The 24,352-nt window shown below is 37.2% G+C and overlaps 2 protein-coding genes and 1 long non-coding RNA gene across 4 annotated transcripts; all 3 read left to right on the top strand.

The window, feature by feature from the left end:
- The first annotated feature begins 1,077 nt into the window (after positions 1–1,077).
- On the top strand, positions 1,078–5,909 carry LOC139187524 (probable leucine-rich repeat receptor-like protein kinase At1g35710). Its single transcript, XM_029106609.2, has 2 exons — positions 1,078–4,882; positions 5,290–5,909. Exons 1-2 carry the CDS (start codon positions 1,078–1,080, stop codon positions 5,688–5,690), a joined length of 4,206 nt encoding a protein of 1,401 aa, XP_028962442.2. The 3' UTR covers positions 5,691–5,909.
- A 999-nt stretch (positions 5,910–6,908) lies between these two features.
- On the top strand, positions 6,909–10,373 carry LOC103428618 (uncharacterized). Of its 2 annotated transcripts, none has more exons than XR_011583521.1 (3): positions 6,909–7,997; positions 8,691–8,814; positions 9,758–10,373. It is a non-coding gene; the product is annotated as an uncharacterized lncRNA (long non-coding RNA). The 2 variants fall into 2 exon arrangements; XR_003775214.2 differs by having other exon boundaries at positions 6,913–7,997; positions 8,903–10,373.
- Positions 10,374–19,595: 9,222 nt separating this feature from the next.
- LOC103428619 (MDIS1-interacting receptor like kinase 2-like) lies at positions 19,596–23,154 on the top strand. Its single transcript, XM_017330454.3, has 2 exons — positions 19,596–22,119; positions 22,531–23,154. The coding sequence occupies exons 1-2, from the start codon at positions 19,611–19,613 to the stop codon at positions 22,929–22,931; spliced, it is 2,910 nt and encodes a 969-aa protein (XP_017185943.3). The 5' UTR covers positions 19,596–19,610; the 3' UTR covers positions 22,932–23,154.
- Positions 23,155–24,352: the final 1,198 nt, after the last annotated feature.

The following is a 24,352-nucleotide window of genomic DNA, read 5'->3' as shown; positions in this document are numbered from 1 at the left end:
CACTACACATTACATGTTACAACTGATTCTTAATAATCTTTAGATGATTACCCCAAAGAGATAAAACATAAAGTCCACTAGCATTTCCCAAATTTTCTTTTATTTGATAAGTTTGAACTTGTGACACCAAACGGAATAACTTTAATGAAAAGAAAAAAATAGAAATAAGTGAGATGTGAACAAGAGGACATGGCTGAGATGGTGATATTTGAGAAGAAAGATTGACAATTACACACATTTGGGACTAAGTACATTGTATATTATAGGAAACAACCGTTAGAAGGAGAGGGGTGGGCCCCATACAATTACACACATTGAGACTAAGACTTTAACTTATCTTGTACGTACAAAACATTTTGCAAGTCCTGTATCTTTCTTCTCTCCCACCCCCTTTTTCAGTGCTGGTTGAATTGAATTATTTATTTATTTGTTAAATAAAGATTTAAATTAATAGGGCAAGGCCCAAAGAGAACAAGAAACAAGCAGAGAGAAACTCTCACAGTACCAAAAAAACAAAGGGGAAACAACCCCAAAACAAAGCCTAACCCACGCAAGGGAAGACGATGGGAAAACCTAGAGCCTAATGAGCAGCAACATTCCAATTATGGAGGATCGTCATGTAATGGTTGAGGGCTTAACATGCAAAGTACACAGCCAACACCAGATCATAATAGTGATTGATTGAAGAATAGCAGCATGGGTTTTCTTACAATTGTTGAACATGCGATTATTCCGTTCACACCAAATGCAATAGACTATGACTGCAAAAGAGAGCTTTTTAACCACCACGGGAAGGGATTTCCCCTGCCAATGGGCTGCCACATAGTCCACAAAAGAAGGCCATGGAGGATGAAGCCAAGGAGCCCCACATCTCATCAACACATTTTGTCATAGACCTTCAGTAAAGGGACAATAAAAAAAGAGGTGGGAATGAGATTCCAAGTCAGAGTCGTAAAGCACACAGTTGAGATTGGCTCGAGAGGAAAACTGAATTAATTACAATAACTCATGGATGCCATTATAAATAAGCCCTAGGAGTAGAGTCTAATATGTACACGAAATTAAACACTAGTGGCCATGACATCCTTAGATTTTCATAAACTATGCCTTTTGGCTTATTGCCTTGTCTTATTCGTACAACTTCTTTCACTGCCAAGTTGCTCTGCTTTTGCTTCTGCTATTTCTACTACTGAAGCAGAAGCGCTTCTCAAATGGAAAGCCACCTTTCAAAACCATACCCGCCTGCAAAATCTCACCTCATGGACTTACCTACCCGTTCATACAAAGGCAGCCCCATGCTTCTGGATTGGTATTTCATGCAATGCTGTTGGAAGTGTCAATGTGATAAACCTTACCAATTTTGGGATACAAGGTACGCTACATGAGTTTTCCTTCTTGTCTTTTCCTAATCTTAAATACCTCAACCTCAGCTACAATAATATCTTTGATGTCATTCCAGCTCAAATCAGTTCCTTCTCCAAACTCATCTATCTTGATCTTTCTAACAATTGGCTCAGTGGTTCAATCCCAACATCCCTCTGTGATTTCACAAACCTTACCATTCTTTATCTCTACAATAATAATCTTTCTAGCACAATTCCTAAAGAGATAGGGAAATTGAAATCTCTTGTGGACTTACAATTGTGTAACAATCAGCTCAGCGGTTCAATCCCAACATCACTAGGTGATCTCACAAACCTTACCACTCTCTATCTCTACAAAAATAATCTTTCTAGCACAATTCCTAAGGAGATAGGGAAATTGAAATCTCTTGTGTACCTAGAATTATTTGAGAACCAACTGAGCGGTTCAATCCCAACATCCCTTGGTGATCTCACAAACCTTACCACTCTCTATCTCTACAATAATAGTCTTTTTAGCACAATTCCTAAAGAGATAGGGAAATTGAAATCTCTTGTGGACCTAAGATTATCTGAGAACCAACTGAGCGGTTCAATCCCAACATCCCTTGGTGATCTCACAAACCTAACCACTCTCTATCTCAATATTAATAATCTTTCTGGCACTATTCCTAAAGAGATAGGGAATTTGAAATCTCTTATGGACCTACAATTGTATAACAATCAGCTCAGTGGTTCAATCCCAACATCTTTTGGTGATCTCACAAACCTTACCACTCTCTATCTCTACAATAATAATCTTTCTAGCACAATTCCTAAAGAGATAGGGAAATTGAAATCTCTTGTGAACCTACAATTGTGCAACAATCAGCTCAGCGGTTTAATCCCAACATCTCTAGGTGATCTCACAAACCTTACCACTCTCTATCTCTACAATAATAGTCTTTTTAGCACAATTCCTAAAGAGATAGGGAAATTGAAATCTCTTGTGGACCTAAGATTATCTGAGAACCAGCTGAGCGGTTCAATCCCAACATCCATTGGTGATCTCACAAACCTAACCACTCTCTATCTCAATATTAATAATCTTTCTGGCACTATTCATAAAGAGATAGGGAATTTGAAATCTCTTGTGGACCTACAATTGTATAACAATCAGCTCAGTGGTTCAATCCCAACATCCTTTGGTGATCTCACAAACCTTACCACTCTCTATCTCTACAATAATAATCTTTCTAGCATAATTCCTAAAGAGATAGGGAAATTGAAATCTCTTGTGAACCTACAATTGTGCAACAATCAGCTCAACGGTTCAATCCCAACATCTCTAGGTGATCTCACAAACCTTACCACTCTCTATCTCTACAATAATAGTCTTTTTAGCACAATTCCTAAAGAGATAGGGAAATTGAAATCTCTTGTGGACCTAAGATTATCTGAGAACCAGCTGAGCGGTTCAATCCCAACATCCCTTGGTGATCTCACAAACCTAACCACTCTCTATCTCATTATTAATAATCTTTCTGGCACTATTCCTAAAGAGATAGGGAATTTGAAATCTCTTGTGGACCTACAATTGTGTAACAATCAGTTCAGTGGTTCAATCCCAACATCCTTTGGTGATCTCACAAACCTTACCACTCTCTATCTCTACAATAATAGTCTTTTTAGCACTATTCCTAAAGAGATAGGGAAATTGAAATCTCTTGTGGACCTAAGATTATCTGAGAACCAGCTGAGCGGTTCAATCCCAACATCCCTTGGTGATCTCACAAACCTAACCACTCTCTATCTCAATATTAATAATCTTTCTGGCACTATTCCTAAAGAGATAGGGAATTTGAAAAAGTTGGTTGTACTGCACTTGCATAGCAACCAATTAAAAGGTTATTTGCCTCAAAATATTTGCTGTAGTGGACAACTCCAAAACCTTTCGGTGAATAATAACCATTTGACAGGTCTAATCCCCAAAAGCTTGAAAACATGCAAAAGCTTAGTTAGAGTTCGTCTTGAAGGGAACCAATTCACAGGCAATATATCAAAAGACTTTGGTGTTTATCGAAATCTTGATTTCATTGATATGAGTCACAATAAGTTTTATGGTGAAATTTCACAAAAATGGGGCCAATGCTCAAAATTAGAAACCTTACTAATTGCGGGAAACAACCTTACTGGTAGCATACCTCCCGAGATTGTCAATGCTGACAAAATTCATAAACTCGACCTATCTTCAAATCACTTAGTTGGGGCTATTTCGAACGGGTTCGGGAGAATGACTTCTTTGCAGAAGTTGATGCTGAATGGAAATCAACTTTCAGGCTGTATACCTTCGGAATTTGGATTACTTGTTGATCTTGAATATCTCGACTTGTCATCAAACAAATTAAATGGGTCAATTCCGAGCACATTCGGCAACTTTCTCAAACTGTTCCATCTGAATTTGAGCAACAATCAATTTTCCCAAGGAATTCCATTGAAGTTGGAAAAGTTAGTTCAGTTGAACGAACTTGATTTAAGTCACAACTCACTAGAAGGTAGCATACCCGCTGAAATCAGCAATATGGAGAGTCTACTGACACTCAATCTTTCTCACAACAATCTTTCTGGTTTCATACCATCAAGTTTTGAAGGCATGCACAGCTTGGCATATGTGGATGTATCTTACAATGAATTGGAAGGTCCCATTCCCAACAACAGAGCATTTCGACAAGCTCCGCCAGAAGCTTTACAAGAGAACAAAGGACTGTGCGGCAACGTTGAAGGTTTGCAATCTTGCACAATTGACCCAAGAAAGGACCACAAATGGGTATTTGGAATCACATTCTCCCTTATAGCAGCAATTTTACTTGTTTCTGCTTTCTTTACAATTAAATTTGTAGTGCAAAGAAAGAAGAAACGTCCAGAAAAAGCAGAAAAAAACTTGCATGAAGAAATATCATTTTCAGTTTTAAATTTTGATGGAAAGTCAATGTATGAGGAAATCATAAGGGCGACAGAAAATTTTGATTCCACATATTGCATCGGGAGCGGAGGACAAGGAAGCGTTTACAAAGCAAATTTGTCAAGTGACAACATAGTGGCTGTGAAAAAACTACATCAATTGTGGGATGGTGAGAAGAATTTGGAGACGACATTCTTGAATGAAATAAGGGCACTAACAGAGATAAGACACCGGAATATTGTGAAGCTTTATGGTTTCTGTTCACACCATCGACACTCGTTCTTGGTGTACGAGTTTGTTGATAGAGGTAGCTTGGCTGCAATTTTGAGCAAAGATGAAGAAGCTAAAGAAGTAGGGTGGAGAAAAAGGGTTAATATTGTTAACAGTGTAGCTCATGCCTTGGCATACATGCACCACGATTGCTTGCCACCAATTGTGCACCGGGACATATCAACCAAGAATATTTTGTTGGATTCTGAATATGAGGCCTCTGTTTCAGACTTTGGCACTGCTAAGTTTTTGAATCCAGACTCAACAACTTGGACTACCGTTGCAGGCACATATGGGTATCTCGCACCAGGTAATATGTTTTCTTCCTTTTAACCTTATTAATTTAGTGTTGTTTATGATTAATTTTTGGCCAAATTTATTTCTTTTCAACGTTAGGATGGATTAAACATGCCACGTTACATACTTTGATTTTGAAGAGAACCTTCACATAAAGTATAGGCGATACTTGGGTTAATTGTATGTTCTTCCAAGTCAGCACTCTCTTTCCTCCAAGTCAGCGATACTTTGATTTTAAAATTTTGCGAGCAAATTGAGATGGGTTAACAGGGTCCACTTTTCTAGCTCTATTATCATCTAGTTTTTTTAAAAGTTTGTTGTAAATTAGTTTTGTTCAAAATTTTCACTCTTTATCTTCGGTTTAGGTATTATATATACAAACTAATAGTCTCAATATTGCTATGGTCTTATTATGAGCAGAACTTGCATATACCATGGAAGTGAACGAAAAATGTGATGTTTATAGCTTTGGAGTGGTTGCTATGGAAACAATCATGGGAAGACATCCTGGTGATTTTTTCTCATCATTCTTATCAGTGCCTTCTTCGTCCACGTCGTCATCAGCATCAACATTACCACCCCATCAAATGTCAGTTGTGGATGTTTTGGACCAACGCATTTTACCTCCAACACATCAAGAAGCAGGGGAAGTACTCTCTCTTATGAAGATTGCGTTTTCATGCTTGAATCTCAGTCCGCATTCTCGTCCTATAATGAAACGAGTTACTCAACTCCTCTCAACTCAGAAGTTGCATTTGTCGAAGCCAATATGTATGATAACCTGCGGTGAATTGCTTGCTCTAGATCCTTTGACGGCTTGAGAAGCAGAGAGTGTGCTTGTTTCCGATAAATAAATTTCGAGTCTTCCTTTTAGAAGAAAGATTATTTGTAGATGTTTCCTGTATTGTAATTTATTTTTATGCACTAGTTTGCTGGGGCTCTATTCACTTTATGCAGAACGCTTAATGTTTTTCAGTTGAAATTGTGTTTACGCTTGTGAGGAAGAAATAGAAGTTAATAAAACAAAGAATTGGTTTTCATGCATAAGGACAATGACTGGCTAAGATGAGAATGCAATGGCCACACTTATATTATTATTTCTATTTATGTATACGAACAGGCGTAAAGTCATAGACAAAAGCAACCAAGAAGTAGACCAAAAGCAATCAAATTTTGGAACGTAAGCAAATGAACGTGCGTCGCCCGTTGGAACGTAAGCAAATAAACACAAATAAACACATATCTAGCCTATTTCTTGGAAAAAGTCAAATTTTGGAAATTTAGAGAGAGAGAGATAGGGAACAGGTTGAATATTACACCGTAAAATTGATTGGAGAGCTTGAGAAATGATGTAATGATGATATCGCCAATTGAATCTACGGCTGATCTTGCAAATTGAGACTAGCAGATTGATCTCGAGTCCGACTTCTCTTGAATTTCTCCTTTCTCCCTAGCAGGCCCGGCCCTGGCCCAATGCTAACAAGGCTCCTGTCCGCCGTCCTGCGTCTTCACCATCGACGCTTCGGTCTCTCCGTCTTCGAAGTTCCAAGCCTTTCTCTTCGTCTTCATAAGTTCTTCGCGACCAGACTACAGGCTAAGGCTGTACTGTCCACCCACACCGAGATCCAACGGTGCACACAGACCTGCCTGCCTCCACCTCCGCCTCCAGCTCTCCGCGGCTCCACCAACCGTGACACCAATCACACCACCACCTGGCCACCATGGCCCATCGGATGATCGCCGATCTAATGCCGATGATCAGTGGCGAAGCTACAGAGGGGCAAGGAGGGGCGACCGTCCCTCCACTCGCCTGAAATCAAACCCAGAAGTGGTGGTTCCGCCCCTCTGATCCCGCCGGAAGTAATGGCTGCTCATGGAGTTGTATGGTGTTCTGGGTTTCTGCAGCTGCTGTGCAGTAGTGTTCTAACTTTTCTTCTTTTTTGAAAAATCCCTAAATGAAACGACGCCGGTTCTTTTAGTGATTAAATAAAAAATTTAAAACAGTCCTTAAGTAAACGACGCCGTCCATTTAGTTGGTTGTTAAAAATAATAATTAAAGGGGTGACCACTAGTTCCCCGTTACCTCTGCCTTCACAGCGTTCAGGCATTATACAATTCACTTGCAGCTGCAGGCTGCCAAATCTTTGTTCTACCATTGGAGAGGGCGACAATCAGCAACAAAGGCTGCAAGAGTCTCTCCCGCGCCACCGCCGTCCACCCATTTGAACACCATGCGCCATCCCTTATTTATTGTCATTTGCATAATTTAAATTAATTGATGATTTGAGATCTCTGTGAGATGGGTTTTGTATGATTTAGTGTGAATTTATCTGGGTTTAGTGCTAATTGTGGTTTCCAGGTTGAATTTGTTCTCTCTAGATTGAATGGGGCATTCTGTTGTTTTGAGTAAGTTTGGATGGAATCGGAGCTAATTCGGTATTTTTTTTTTTGAAACAAAGAGCTAATTCGGTATTCTAGTTTGAATTATCAAGTGACATTCATTCTATTTTGTTTTAGGATTTTTATCCATCTGTTGCTTCCTTGTTGCAGGTTCTTCTCCTATGCTTCATCTTGTGCGCCATTAGGATTTAACATTAGGGATGTCATATTGATTAAAATCCTTTGTTTATGTTACATATGTCCAGGGAAGTTATTATCTGAGTCAATTCTTGGAGGTGGATAAATATAAGATTACTCTACAATTTGATCAGTTAATGAAAACTGTACAATGAAATGATGCTTACAAAAGAGGGCCAGTAGTTTCATTTCTACAGTTTGGCAATGGATTTTAGTGGATTTAGTTTGTCAACGGATTTGTAGGCAATTACGTGTAGTGTATAATACGATTGGCTTGATAAATTATGATATTGTCTACTAACTAAAAGAATTTGATTGTCTAAAATTTTATGAAATCTTTTACCCTTATAAATTTCGCCCCTCCCCTTGACAATTTCTGGCTTCGCCACTGCCGATGATATTAAATCCCGACTCCCAAGCCCAGCCCAACCGCGCAGCCGTGGCGAAGCGAGTTTCAAATGCATCCGCATTGACTCAGGGTGTCAAGTCGGTCTTTCGGTTCGTTCGATTCGCCGAGATCGAAATCCTCTTTCGTTGTCTTCATCATCGCTGTAAGTTCCCCATTCCCTCATATTTCTTTTGATTCTTTGCTTAGATTCCTAAGTACGGTTTTGGTTAATTATGTAATTTTAATTTTCTAGACATTGATTATGTTCATATAGTTAATCACCTCAAGTGATATGATTTTGAAATCTTTAACTTAAAACTCCGGTACTGTTTATTTTAACGAAAAATCACATTTTTACAGTAAAAAGTTAATCACAGTACTATTTATTTTACTTTTTATATTGTTTTTATCGTTAAAACTTAAATTTTTCAGACCATTTTCATTAGTTTTTCTCATTAGTTTTTGTTATGTTTTTATAAGGGACGAACACATTATACAAATTCTTGAAATTTGTTGACTCGTGTTGATTGATGTGGGCAAAAATTTTCTAGGCATTTGATGTGATGATAATTAAAGAACCGAATAAGTTTGCTAGTACTTATTTTAGTCAATAGGAATACGGTACTCAAATTTGGGACCTCTCCGGAGAGAGAAGTCCCATAAAATGTTCAATTTTTTTTTTTTGTAAGTGATTATAGTTTAATCACCATATCAGTGAATTGTGTGGTGTTGGTTGTTCTTTTATTTGCATGGAGTGTGCATGGGTCTTCTTTTATAAATACCGATGATCATGTACTGCATTTCATTTGTGAAGCGTATACACAAGATTGATGAGACACGGCTTCTTTTTTTGCAGGTTGATAAGTTTAGCGGTCCTGAAAGGATGAAGTTGGAAGCAGAAAAGAGAGATGATGTGATTTGCATATCTGCTCTGAGTGGTGAGGGTATAACTGAATTCTGCAGTTCAGGAGAAATTGAAGGTACGAGTGTTTGTTTCACTGTTTACTTTTGATACTCAAGAGTGGAGTCTGTACCTATATAAAGTGAAAGCAATCTGTTGCTTAACAGGACTCTATGGTATGGGTTGAAGCCTTGATCCCGTTTGAGAAAGGGGAGCTTCTTAGTACCATACAAAGGAACGCTAGCAACTCAAATGTTCCCTTTTTTTAATACGGAAATTGAAATTGCATTTTGGGTGGAAACGTCTTCAGATGACTAAAATCCATCGTACTTAAATGGTGAATTTGAACTATGAAGTCGTTCCCTTTGCAAAAAAATATCATAAACGCAAATCGGAGTTCAGACAACAAATTCGCAAATTCTCACTGCGACCTTTTGCCTACCAATGGTCCATTTCCTCTTCAATCCATTCGGCCATTTGTTCCACATCATGTTATCTTACTAGCATCTCAAAATGGAGCCTTTCACTTTCTCCATTTTATTATTTTAAGTTCCTGAGTTCACATCAGTTACCGTGTGGTTAGTTCGATGTACATACAAATCGCAGCTGGCAGAAGATACTGTTCAAACATAGGTTTTCTGTATATAGCAGTCGAATGCTAACCATCGTGATTGAATCAATCACACTTGCCTGAAATCACAAATATGAAACCAATATTCGTATCAATGTTATATGCCATTTCGAGGAGTTGTGCTGTGTCATCTTGTCAAGTTGTTCATCTTCTGGAAAAACCTTTTTTCACGAAAGGCTTGTTCTTTTTTCTAAAGCTAATGAAGAGTTGAATAGCATCTTCAAATGAGGTGTCAAAATCTTAGTTGGAGTGTCTCTGTGCATATTTGACGTTAAAAGTCTCTCCAATCAAAGTGTTATTTGCTGACTAGATTTGAAAGCTTTGTGGTTTGAAGTCAAATTTGACAATGTCAAATTTATTTTTAATTTATTTTAATGGTGGATCCTGCAAGGTTCGAGGGGGAGGCTTTGGTGCTGTTATGCGAGATCATAGGGGAGTTTTCATTGCTGCAACTGCGGGTTCGATTGGTTGGACATGTTCTGCGTTCCATGCAGAACTTTTTGCTGCTCGTCAGGCTGTGTTGCTGGCCCAAACGTTTTGCCATGTTGGTAAAATGATGATTTTTGAAGGTGACTCTAGCTTGGTTTTGGCTGCCATGAAGGGTCAGGAGGAGGATTGTTCATTTTCGGGGCCTATCATTAATGATCTGCATTTTTTGCTCCAGTCTTTTCCTCAGTCGTTGGTAAACCATGTGCAACGGGGAGGTAACTCGGTTGCGCACAGGCTTGCTCGAGTGGGAGTTGGAAATAATCAACAGCTCTTGTGGTTTGAAGACCCCCTGATTTGCTTAGGGATATTTTATTCGAAGAAAGCTTGTAAATTGTTATGTTTTGTTATGTATTGTCATTTGAGGATAGTTCTTTCTGTTATGCGGGATGCTCTTTTCCCTTCGACCAGGTTGAAAGCCCCCGTAAGGTTTTATTGAGGCTCATTATGCACACTATTCTCAGTTTGTATGTGTTCTATTTCAATGCAATGAATAACTTACTTTCCCTTAAAAAACAAAAGTGGAGTGTATTAAATAAGTAGGTATAGTCAACAATATGTAGGGTGCGAATAAAACAATCCTTGAGTTTGTTTGAGCTTCCCTGACTTGGGAACCCCTCGGCCACGCGCACCTCTGCCTATGTCCTTCTACATTGCTTTGCCATTTAGCATATCTTATCGCACTTGCTTTTGTCCCCTTTTTACTATAGTTGCTTGTGACAAACTAATGAAAACAACAATAAATCTTCATGGACAAATTGTAGAGAGAGACAACGGGCACACAAAAAAACACGCAAGCATGAAATAAAAATGTTAATTTGACTTCAATTCTTTTGCTCTTATTTTTTTTCTCTAATAATAGTACAAGTTTAATTTCTTTTTTTTTTTAGTACAAAATGTTAATGTGGATGATAGAAGTTGATTACATGGGTAATGAGAAGATAAGTAATGGGTAACTGCTAAATCCTTGTGTTAATGTATGTGTGTTTGTTCCTTTATTTTTTACTTGGATAAGAAGATTTGGATAATAATTTAGATATAAGAGTTATTTACAGGTAGAAGGGGCATAATATGGCCTCCTATTTAAGTTTTTGCTAAAAAGATTTAATTAATAAGAATACACCATACAAAGCAACTCTTCAAAATCACCAAATTTATATTAAGTCTTTTTCTAAAAGGAGGCGGGTACGGGGCAGGTCCATATTATTTTATATACAAAACGGGGCGGGGCGAGTCTAAGTAAACAGAGGGGCGAGGCGGGTCCAATATTATCAAGACACGACCCCCGTGTAAGATCCCACATCGTCCAGGGGAGTGATCCTTATATGTATATTCCCATCCCTACCTAGCATGAAGCTTTTTGGGAGTTCACTGGCTTCGAGTTCCATCGGAACTTCGAAGTTCTCGTGTGAGTTCCCATAAATAAAACCGTGAGGACGTAGTCGGGGCCCAAAGCAGACAATATTGTGCTACGGTGGTGGAGCGGGCTCGGGATGTGGTGGACCCCGGGCCGAGATGTGACACCTCGGCCTGAACTGTATCCAATAAAGTGTCGTCTCACATACACACACTCAAATCTCACACACACACACACATCACATCACTTTCTCAAAGACTCTCATTTGACTCGAATTGAAACTCAATCCTCCCTCTCGATCTCTTTCTCCCAGAGTTCAGACTAACTCGTATCCCTCTCGATTCTCAATCTATCTCTGTCGAACTCGAAGGGACGAATGACAAAGTCAGTCTCTTTCTGTCGAACTCGAGGGGACGAACAATGAAGTCGAACAACTTAAAATGACGAATCAGTCATCTCCTCTATCTGACTTAGATTTGCATGGAAGCCGAGCTCTGCTGACAGTCTTTTTCAGTTTCAAGGTATTATGTTTTAGGGATTTAGGATTGAAAATTAAATTATGATTTCCTAGGGATTTTGTTAGGTTCTTGAATCTTGGCTTTTATTCTGTTCCAATTTCAAATCTTTTGTTTGATTGAATTTGAATATTCTGTTGAATATTTTTAATTATATTATGTAAACTAGATTTGAATGTTTCATGCAATTTAGATCAGTGGAGCGTTTCATGCAATTTGGCAGGTTATGAAACATGTATTCACCTTAAAGAGAACTGAGAGAAGGTTGCGATTCCTGCGAACACCTGTGTTTTGACTTACAGTGATAATTGGACCCGTGTTCAATTTGTGCAGCTGCTGTTGTGAATCTGTGCTGCCTTCTCTAAAAATTCAGTTTCCCCCCCCCCCCGAAAAAAAAGAGGACCCGTGGACCCGGTCTGACAGGTCCGGTTCCTGTATTAAAATTTGATGTACCCGCCTCAGCTCGATCCTTTTCTTTTAAACCCGAATCCGATCCAGTCCGTTCAAATTTGGACCCTGCCCGTCTTGTGCCCAGCTCTACTTCAAAGTCACCAAATTTATACTACCTACCTCCAATACTACCAATTCCACACCACCTCCCTTTCTCGTGGGAATTTTTTTATAGAACGCGTGCTTGTTTATGCATTGTTTGTTGCACACCAACTACATGCATCCATGTGGCATCTAACTCCCTCCGCATTCAAATGTTTCAATATTGAACGTATCCAAATTTTGTCACGTGGAAAATCAATGAGGAAGGAAAGGGTGGGTGGGGTACTAATAATTGGAATGGTGTGTGATGAGAATATTCTGGCATATTACTAAAGTCTGGAAAATAAATTGCACTATTCATGTTGCATTTGGAATCGATTTCGGCCAATTACATATGTGCCATTGGTCTTTTCGTTTTATTTACAAGACTGCCACTGCTGGGTTTATCGAATTAGGCTGGATTACAAGTATCTGAGCCCAATGAAAGTATTGGTCCAGTGGAAGACTTCATTGTGAGGAGTGCATTTTGTAATCAAGAAATTCAGAATGTATAATTTATCTATGTGGGCCTTTCACTTAGAATTTACTCACCCCTCTTCCACTTAGAATTATAATAAGCTTCTTCAGGTAGGATTGGCATGTGGTTTCGTTGTTGTTGTTTAACTTTTATATCTTTCAAATATAATCTTTCATTTAATTTTCAATCTCGCAGTAACGCGTGGGCATTAATTTCTAGTGAGTCCCTAAGTTATAACATATGCTTCTCTTACATATGTTGGTTTATAATTGATTATAGTTTGTTAGATGACTTTAGAGTATTCCTTGAAGCTTGTGAATGTGATCCTCAACAGCTCTAATTTAGGAGAAATTATATCATCAAGACACAAAAATTCACACCTACCCCGCACCCTTGATTCCCAGATCTACACCTACCCAACTCTCTAGTCATATCCTTTCTCTTTTTGGCTCTAGTCCAATTTCGGATAGAAGAACTTCTCCTAATTTAGGTAACTTAATTTCAGCACCTTCACGATAAAATTTGCACATTGGTGACTTTGCTTGATAACGTTATTCTCTTATTTTGATACAACGATATATCTATACTAGGGTTTTTATTACAAGAACAAACATTTTTTATTTACCAAACACAATTAAGGACTCAACTTTTTTAAGAAGCTGTTGAAAAATAAAATGAAAAATTTAAGCAACCCCAAACTGGCCATAGAAGTTGAACATAATACCTTTTATTTATAAATAAAGAGATAAACATCACCCCACAGTATGTGTTACAACTTACAACAAATTCTTAATAATCTTTAGATGATTGCCCCAAAGTGATAAAACGTAAAGTTCACCAGCATTACAACTTACAACTGATTATTTAGATTATTTGATAAATTTGAACATAAAAATAAAAGGAAAACTGATGAAAAGGGCTTGAAAACTTTGAGTTTTAATGATAAGGACAAAATAAAGGGTAAAGTGAATAGTACCAAGATTGACTTTTTAGTGTAAAAATGTGGTTTTTCGTTAAAGTGAACAGTACCGGGTGCTTTTCGTTAAAGTTCCCAAAAATAAATGAGAAATGAAGAAGAGGGGTTGAGATAGTGATATTTGAGAAGAAGAAAGATTGACAATTACACACATTTGGGACAACCGTTAGAATGAGTGGAAGAGGATCCTCTCCGAGTTCACTTTGTGGGGATCTTAGAGATCCCCACATTCTAGCCGTTCATCATACATCGTGCCATCAATTTTCGTCAAGTACTATTTGTGTTTAATTTTAAATAAAAAAAAGTCAAATGATTTCTGATCGCACGATGCACGATGAATGATTAAGATGTAAGGATCACTAGAATCCGCACAATTTGGATCCGGATGGGATTCAAATCCAGAAGGCGTGGGGTGGGCTCCATAAAACAAAGTGCAGCACTGTACTAGTTGGCGACAATTAGGGCGCGTTTGTTTGGCCGACTTAAGTTTCACTGGATTGGACTACTTAGCTAAAATCAGTAGTCCTGTGTTTGGTGCAAATTGGGATTGTGTTTAATGGGATTAAGTCGGACTCGTGCAGACTAAATCCTTCGCTAGGTGGGCTTAGCAAGAGCCACAAAAAACGATGGGATTTGTAGTCCCGTTTCTGTTCTTCGCTTCACCTCGTGTTGCTTCGCTTCGCTCAAGGCTGGAGGCTTCCAGAGAAAGGGAGAGTTTTATTAGAATAAAAAAAGATAGAATTAATTAATATAATATTATTAGATATGATTTAAAAAAATATAATATTGTAGTTTGTTATTATCCTTCTTTTTAGTCCAATACTGCACCAAACACTTCACTAAGTCAGTCCAGCTTAGTCTAGTTTAAGCCAGTCCAGCTTAGTCCCTGATGCTAGTTTAGTCCGAGATAATCCGGTGCAACAAACGCACCCTTAAAGACTTTTGACTTGGAATGAGTAAATTTATGGAAGACTCCATCAAGAGGAAAAATTATTAATTGGAAAAACTTTTTCGTGGTCTGAGAGACACTGAGTCATGAAGATGTCATTTTCTTGTGGAAAACAAAATATTTTGTCGCAGTCATATTAAATAAACGAGAATACTAAAAATAAAACTGGAAGTATCAATTAAGCATCATCAAGCTCTTATTCTTTGAAGAAAAAATTTGAAATAAATTGCCAAATTGTATTTATGGCCCTTGACTTGGACTTTGGCCAAGTTGCCAAATTGCCAAACTGCATTGATGGAAGACTCTACCATGGAACCTTTTTTTTTCTTCCTCAAACGATAGATTTGTTTGATTAGAGAGCCGATGAGATTCGAACCCACGTTGTGGTACAAGAGCAACACTCATCTCCACCATTGTGATAGAAGACCACTTGCTACTCTAAAATCGACTTGGATTTTGGCCAAAATGCCAAATTGCATTTATATAAAAGACTCCATAGTCGTCCAAGTTACCAAATTGCATTTATAAAAGACTCCAAAGTCATCCAAGTTGCCAAATTGCATTTGTGGAACTCCAAGGACCATGTACAATGATTGGTTTAAAACTCAAATTTTGAGTTTCAAAATGTTAAAACTTGCTTTGGGCCAAATTCTCACCTCCCCTCCCAAAAAAAAAAATGAGCCAAGGATAGTGGTGGCCCGAGCTCCAACGCGTGAAAGCGCCTAGAAAAAGCCCAGTTGTAGCTAAGCAACGCATTAGAAGCAAGTCATCAACTCCTGGGTCCCAACTCCCAACGACTACCCACTAGCATAACTACTCTTTTTGTGATCCAATGATTGGAAATGATGGGTGATTCAACGGTCTATATTCAAATTTTTTGAAAACAAATTTATAATTAAATTAAATCGAACGACTGAATTCTTATATTAAATTAACTGTAAAAAAAAGGTCTTATGGCCCAAAATTAAATTTAACAGCTAAAACATTTAAAAGAAATTATTTAAATCAAAATTCATCGAAAAACTCTATAAATACATGTATTTGTTCAAACATCCACCCAAAATTCACTTTCCTCAAACAATTCTTCCATTTTTTTCTACCGACTTCCAAAATTTTCAAGATGGCAAAAGATCATATTAGAAGGAGGACCCTTACAAGATGACATTCAATTTTGATGTAATGAGGGAGGACCGGCCCCAACAAATACACTTCAAATAGGAAGAAATTATTCCGCGACAAGCAATCGGAAATTATAAGAAGGAATGCCGTAAGGAATATATTTGAGGATGATGACCAATATAATGTCTATTACCCAAGTCCACCACGAAATCCACCACAAATTCAAGGACCAAGTCAACCAAATGTTGATGAATATTATTAGTATTAGTAATTGTTGTAATTTTTATGTGGTATTTTACTTATCGTTTATTAATCTTTATTTATTGTTTTAATTATGTTTGTATTATTAATTGTTGTAAGATTGAAGCATACTATATAGAATTATTTCAAGTTTCAAAGTTTTAATCCTTATCTTTATAAAAAGGAAAACTAATGAAAAGGGCTTGAAAATTTTTAGTTTTAATAAAAAACCATGTTATAAGTTTTATTTAATGATTAGTACAAGGCCCATATTAAAGCAATCCAACTAAAAATGGGCCAACTATAATAAATTATGATTTATCGATTTTACCACTAACTTTTTAAGGTTGAATTCCAGATTTTCATCGTTAATGGAATTCATCGTTGTTTTGCAGACCTTCTTCTTTTTCTTTGAAACAAAAATATAGATCTCATGCTATTTAATTTATATTTTGTATTATTTCGTTGAAATGTGATCGTTGTTATTATTTATAGTGTATTCGAGGTACTGTTTTTCAATTTTTCTTCGTGAGTGGAGTTTATCGTTTGGTTCTCCAGAAAATAAATTTGAGATTTGCATGCTATTCAATAATAATGACGGGTCACTGTTTCTGGACTATAAAAATAAACTGTCTCTGGATTTTAAGTAACACTGTTTCTGGAATCTAAGTCACAGTTTTTTGAATTTAAATTACTGTTTCTGGAATCTAATTCACTGTTTCTGAATTTAAATAAAATATGCACATTGTTTCTTAAATGTAAGCTAGAAAAGAAATGGTGAAATTCACTGTATCTGGATTCAAATAAAAATAAGCACTCTGTTTCTTAAATATAATCAGCTGATACATGAAAGAAAAGAAATAGTCAAAGTTTAAAAACATAGACTGTTTCTGGCATGTAAGTCACTATTTCTGGAATGTAAGTCACTGTTTCTGGAAAAGAAATAGTGAAATTTACTGTATCTGGATTCAAAGCAAAATAAACACTCTGTTTCTTAAATATAATTAGCTGATGCATGAAAGAAAAGAAACAATCAAATGTTAAAAACATAGACTGTTTCTGGAATGTAAGTCATTGTTTCTGGAATTTAAGTCACTGTTTCTGAATTTTGGTGTTTTTTTTTTCCAGATACAATGTTTGTTTGTGCACAAACAAAACAAACACTGTATCTGATTTTTTTTTCCAGAAACACTGTTATGTTTTGGGTTCTCCAGAAACAGTTTTATGTTTTGGTTCTTTTTTTTTTTTCCAAACACTTTTTCGTCGGTTTCTACCATTAAACTTCTTTGAACTTGGTTCGGCGGCTTTGTTCCGATGAATGCTTCAATTTTCAACTTTGATTTGAACTGACACTCCCTTTAGGGGTATTTACGGGTTGAGGTTGGTGAAGAGTTGTCTTCGAGTGCCGCATGCCAACATCGAAAGAGAACAAAATCCCCACGATTCTTAAATGTCCGCCTGCGCCGAGAAAACCGGCCAGAAGGGTGGGTTCTTCATGCAAGAGGAAACTGCAGTTCTTCGAGACCACGAACCGCGAAGAGGTTGAAGATATGTTCAACATCCAAAGAGAATAAATAATAAGAATTCAAAGAATACCAATTAGCTAGCTAGTTGTGGAGGAAAGGTAATTCATATGATTGAAGTAATTCACACTCATAGATGATGAAGGAATACAAATATATATCCACATCCAACTGTCTGAAAAACTCATCCAAGTACTCCTCCTATATATAACCTGGAAATTCAATCTTGCCCACCAGGCTTGAATCTATCCATGAACTTGCAATACAAATTATACGGATGCGATTGCCACGTTTTTGGACCGTACATATCCCTCATATATAAAAAGGAAAACTAATGAAAAGGGCTTGAAAACTTTGAGTTTTAATGATAAGGACAAAATAAAAGGTAAAGTGAATAGTACCATGATTGACTTTTTAGTGTAAAAATGTGGTTTTTCATTAAAGTGAACAGTACCGGATGCTTTTCTTTAAAGTTCCCTATATAAAACCCAGAAACCAAAAATCGTGAAAAATAAATAAGAAAAAAGGTGTAATAATAGTAGTCCGTTGAATTGAATTGGCACCAATCCATGAAGCAGCTTTGATTTATGTACATGGGCATCTCCTTTTGGCACGAGAGTTGATAATAAAGCTCGATCTGAACATATCTTCAACCTCTTCGCGGTTCGTGGTCTCGAAGAACTGCAGTTTCCTCTTGCATCGAATCATTTAGGGTATTTACGGAAGTGTAGATTTGTAGCGGGTTGGGATTATAAGTTTGGCCCGTGGACAATAGTTTTAGATGATTTTTTATTAAACTTTGAGCCCTTTTGGTTAAATAACATTTTGGGATGATTTTTTATTAAATATTTGTTGACCCAAATCCTTTTCATTAAAGCTCCCTTATAAAAATGTAATTATTGTTCCATTACTTCCATGTTTCAACCGGCAGGTTTATCGGAATTTAATTCTTTTTAAGTTAAAATGTTCACAAAAATAAATCAAGATAATTTACTTAAATTTTACTCTAAAAAAAATTAAGCTAAAATCATTATTTAATAATCTCGGCCTAAAATTTTTAGCCAAAACTATTGGAGGATAAAAGTTATTTTTGAGTTAAAACTTAAATTTTTTTTATACAACACAATCACGGAGGTAGATTTGGGGCTAGTCTGGGGTTGTTGTATTTCTTGTTTTTAAAATTGCTTCTACTGTATTATGAGAATAAATAGCGGTGAAAAAAAGCAGGTAAGTGTAATGGTAAATTATAGTGCTAAAAGTGCTTTTAGAAAGAAAAAAAAAAGAAGATGGGGTAGGATTGTCAATATGAAAGTTTCATTAATTGGTAAACACCTGCGTCATTTGGAAAAAAAAAATACTCTTTTTTGAGAAGCATGTGTAGAGTTGCTTATGTTTTTAGCTGATTTAGACCTATGATTTGGAAAGAAAAAAAAAACAAATTTTTTTTTATTTACCAAACACAATTAAGGACCCAACTTTTTAAAGAAAGCTGCTTTTAACAAATTTAAGCAACCCCAAACTAACTATAATTAAGTTTTCAAAATTATTAATGCTCATAAAAGTTGAACACAATACCTTTTATTTATAAATAAAAAGATAAATATCACTACACATTACGTGTTACAACGGATTCTTAATAATCTTTAGATGATTGCCCCAAAGAGATAAAACACAAAGTCCACTAGCATTTCCCAAATTTTCTTTTATTTGATAAGTTTGAACTTATGACACCTAACGGAATAACTTTAATGAGAAGAAAAAAATAGAAATAAATGAGATGTGAACAAGGGGGCAGGGCTGAGATAATGATATTTGAGAAAAAAGATTGACAATTACACATATTATAGGAACAACCGTTAGAAGGAGAGGGGTGGGCCCCATACAATTACACGCATTTGGGACAAAGACAATCTTGTACGTACAAAACATTCAAGTCCTCTATCTTTCTTCTCTCCCACACCCTTTTCGGTGCAGGTTGAATTGAATTAATTACAATAGCTCATGGATGCCATTATAAATAAGCCCTAGGAGTAGAGTCTAATATGTACACGAAATTAAACACTAGTAGCCATGACATCTTTAGATTTTCATAAACAATGCCTTTTGGCTTATTGCCTTGTCTTATTCATACAACTTCTTTCACCGCCAAGTTGCCCTGCTTTTGCTTCTGCTACTTCTACTACTGAAGCGGAAGCACTTCTCAAATGGAAAGCCACCTTTCAAAACCATACCCGCCCGCAAAATCTCACCTCGTGGGCTTACCTACCCGCTCATACAAAAGCAGCCCCATGCTTCTGGACTGGTATTTCATGCAATGCTGTTGGAAGTGTCAGTGTGATAAACCTTACCAATTTCGGGATACAAGGTACACTACATGAGTTTTCCTTCTTGTCTTTCCCCAATCTTCAATACCTCGATCTCAGCTACAATAATCTCTTTGATGTCATTCCAGCTCAGATCAGTTCCCTCTCCAAACTCATCTATCTTGATCTTTTTAACAATTGGCTAAGTGGTTCAATCCCAACATCCCTCGGTGATCTCACAAAAATTACATTTCTCTATCTCAACCGTAATAATCTTTCTGGCACAATTCCGAAAGAGATAGGGAAATTGAAATCTCTTGTGGACCTAGAATTGTCTCATAACCAGCTCAACGGTTCAATCCCAACATCCCTAGGCCAGCTCACAAACCTTACCACTCTCTATCTCCATAGTAATAATCTTTCTGGCACTATTCCTAAAGAGATAGGGAAATTGAAATCTCTTGTGGACCTAGAATTGTCTCATAACCAGCTCAACGGTTCAATCCCAACATCCCTAGGCCAGCTCACAAACCTTACCACTCTCTATCTCCGTAGTAATAATCTTTCTGGCACTATTCCTAAAGAGATAGGGAATTTGAAAAAGTTGGCTACACTGGAATTGCCAAGTAACCAATTAATAGGTTATTTGCCCCAAAATATTTGCTGTAGTGGACAACTTCAATACTTTTCAGTGTTCAACAACCATTTGACAGGTCCAATCCCCAAAAGCTTGAAAACATGCAAGAGCTTAGTTAGAGTTCGTCTTGAAGGGAACCAATTCACAGGCAATATATCAAAAGACTTTGGTGTTTATCCAAATCTTGATTTCATTGATATGAGTCACAATAAGTTTTATGGTGAAATTTCACAAAAATGGGGACAATGCTCAAAATTAGAAACCTTACTAATTGCGGGAAACAACCTTACTGGTAACATACCTCCCGAGATTGTCAATGCTGGCAAAATTCATAAACTCGACCTCTCTTCAAATCACTTAGTTGGGGCTATTCCGAACGGGTTCGGGAGAATGACTTCTTTGCAGAGGTTGATGCTGAATGGAAATCAACTTTCAGGTTGTATACCTTCGAAATTTGGATTACTTGTTGATCTTGAATATCTCGACTTGTCATCAAACAAAATAAATGGGTCAATTCCGAGCACATTCGGCAACTTTCTCAAATTGTTCCATCTGAATTTGAGCAACAATCAATTTTCCCAAGGAATTCCATTGAAGTTGGAAAAGTTAGTTCAGTTGAACGAACTTGATTTAAGTCACAACTCACTGGAAGGTAGCATACCCGCTGAAATCAACAATATGGAGAGTCTACAGACACTCAATCTTTCTCACAACAATCTTTCTGGTTTCATACCATCAAGTTTTGAAGGCATGCATGGATTGTCGTATGTGGATGTATCTTACAATGAATTCGAAGGTCCCCTTCCCAACAACAAAGCATTTCGACAAGCTCTGCCAGAAGCTTTACAAGGGAACAAAGGACTGTGCGGCAACGTTGAAGGTTTGCAATCTTGCACAATTGGCCCAGGAAAGGACCACAAATGGGTACTTGGAATCACATTCTCCCTTATAGCAGCAATTTTACTTCTTTCTACTTTCTTTACAATTAAATTCGTAGTGCAAAGAAAGAAGAAACGTCCACAAAAAGTAGAAAAAAACTTGCATGAAGAAATATTGTTTTCGGTTTTAAATTTTGATGGAAAGTCAATGTATGAGGAAATCATAAGGGCGACAGAAAATTTTGATTCCACATATTGCATAGGGAGCGGAGGACAAGGAAGCGTCTACAAAGCAAATTTGTCAAGTGACAACATAGTGGCTGTGAAAAAACTACATCAATTGTGGGATGGTGAGAAGAATTTGGAGACGGCATTCTTGAATGAAATAAGGGCACTAACAGAGATAAGACACCGGAATATTGTGAAGCTTTATGGTTTCTGTTCACACCATCGACACTCGTTCTTGGTGTACGAGTTTGTTGAAAGAGGTAGCTTGGCTGCAATTTTGAGCAAAGATGAAGAAGCTAAAGAAGTAGGGTGGAGAAAAAGGGTTAATATTGTTAACGGTGTAGCTCATGCCTTGGCATACATGCACCACGATTGCTTGCCACCAATTGTGCACCGGGACATATCAACCAAGAATATTTTGTTGGATTCTAAATATGAGGCCTCTGTTTCAGACTTTGGCACTGCTAAGTTTTTGAATCCAGACTCAACAAATTGGACTACCGTTGCAGGCACATATGGGTATGTCGCACCAGGTAATATGTTTTCTTCCTTTTAACCTTATTAATTTAGTGTTGTTTATGATTAATTTTTTGGCCAAATTTATTTCTTTTCAACGTTAGGATGGATTAAACATGCCACGTTACATACTTTGATTTTGAAGAGAACATTCACATAAAGTATAGGTGACACTTGGGTTTATTGTATGTTCTTCCAAGTCATCACTCTCTTTCCTCCAAGTCCGCGATACTTTGATTTTAAAATTTTGCGAGCAAATTGAGATGGGTTAACAGGGTCCACTTTGCCAGCTCTATTATCATCTAGTTTTTTTAAAAAGTTAGTTGTAAATTAGTTTTGTTCAAATTTTTTTCATTCTTTATCTTCGGTTTAGGTATTAAATATACAAACTAATAGTCTCAATATTGCTATGGTCTTATTATGAGCAGAACTTGCATATACCATGGAAGTGAACGAAAAATGCGATGTTTATAGCTTTGGAGTGGTTGCTATGGAAACAATCATGGGAAGGCATCCTGGTGATTTTTTCTCATCATTGTTATCAGTGCCTTCTTCGTCCACGTCGTCATCAACATCAACATTACCACCCCATCAAATGTCAGTTGTGGATGTTCTAGACCAACGCATTTTGCCTCCAACACATCAAGAAGCAAGGGAAGTACTCTCTCTTATGAAGATTGCATTTTCATGCTTGAATCCCAGTCCGCATTCTCGTCCTATAATGAAACGGGTTACTCAACTCCTCTCAACTCAGAAGTTGCATTTGTCGAAGCCAATATGTATGATAACCTGCGGTGAATTGCTTGCTCTAGATCCTTTGACGGCTTGAGAAGCAGAGAGTGTGCTTGTTTCCGATAAATAAATTTCGAGTCTTCCTTTTAGAAGAAAGATTCTTTGTAAATGTTTCCTGTATTATAACTTATTTTTATGCACTAGTTTGCTGGGGCTCTATTCACTTTATGCAGAACGCTTAATGTTTTTCAGTTGAAATTGTGTTTACGCTTGTGAGGAAGAAATAGAAGTTAATAAAACAAAGAATTGGTTTTCATGCATAAGGACAATGACTGGCTAAGATGAGAATGCAATGGCCACACTTATATTACTATTTCTATTTATGTATACGAACAGGCGTAAAGTCATAGACAAAAGCAACCAAGAAGTAGACCAAAAGCAATCAAATTTTGGAACGTAAGCAAATGAACGTGCGTCGCCCGTTGGAACGTAAGCAAATAAACACAAATAAACACATATTTAGCCTATTTCTTGGAAAAAGTCAAATTTTGGAAATTTAGAGAGAGAGAGATAGGGAACAGGTTGATTATTACACCGTAAAATTGATTGGAGAGCTTGAGAAATGATGTAATGATGATATCGCCAATTGAATCTACGGCTGATCTTGCAAATTGAGACTAGCAGATTGATCTCGGGTCCGACTTCTCTTGAATTTCTCCTTTCTCCCTAGCAGGCCCGGCCCTGGCCCAATGCTAACAAGGCTCCTGTCCGCCGTCCTGCGTCTTCACCATCGACGCTTCGGTCTCTCCGTCTTCGAAGTTCCAAGCCTTTCTCTTCGTCTTCATAAGTTCTTCGCGACCAGACTACAGGCTAAGCTGCACCGTCCACCCACACCCAGATCCAACGGTGCACACAGACCTGCCTGCCTCCACCTCCGCCTCCAGCTCTCCGCGGCTCCACCCAACCGTGACACCAATCACACCAGCACCTGACCACCATCGCCCGTCGGTCTTTCGGTTCGTTCGATTCGCCGAGATCGAAATCCTCTTTCGTTGTCTTCATCATCGCTTTTATCATTTTCAAAGATCCTGTAAGTTCCCCATTCCTTTTTTCTCATGTTTCTTTTGATTCTTTGCTTAGATTCCTAATTATGGTTTTGGTAAATTATGTAATTTTAATTTTCTAGAAATTGATTATGTTCATATGGTTAATCACCTCAAGTGATATGATTTTGAAATCTTTAACGAAAAACTTCTGCTATTGTTTGCTTTAACGAAAAAATCATATTTTTACATTAAAAAATCAAACATGATACTATTCATTTTACCCTTTATTTTATTATTTTTATCGTTAAAATTTAAAAATTTCAAACTATTTTTATTAATTTTTTATTATGTTTTTACGAAGGACGAACAAATTATACAGATTCTTGAAATTTGTTGACACGTGTTGATTGAGTTGGGCAAAACTTTTCTAGGCATTTGATGTGATGATAATTAAAGAACCGAATAAGTTTAC

The sequence above is a fragment of the Malus domestica genome, chromosome 08 (assembly GCF_042453785.1).
Source record: "Malus domestica chromosome 08, GDT2T_hap1".
Taxonomy (NCBI): domain Eukaryota; kingdom Viridiplantae; phylum Streptophyta; class Magnoliopsida; order Rosales; family Rosaceae; genus Malus; species Malus domestica.
The sequence above is the reverse complement of the archived record's forward strand: the minus strand, read 5'-3'. Positions and strand labels throughout refer to the sequence as shown.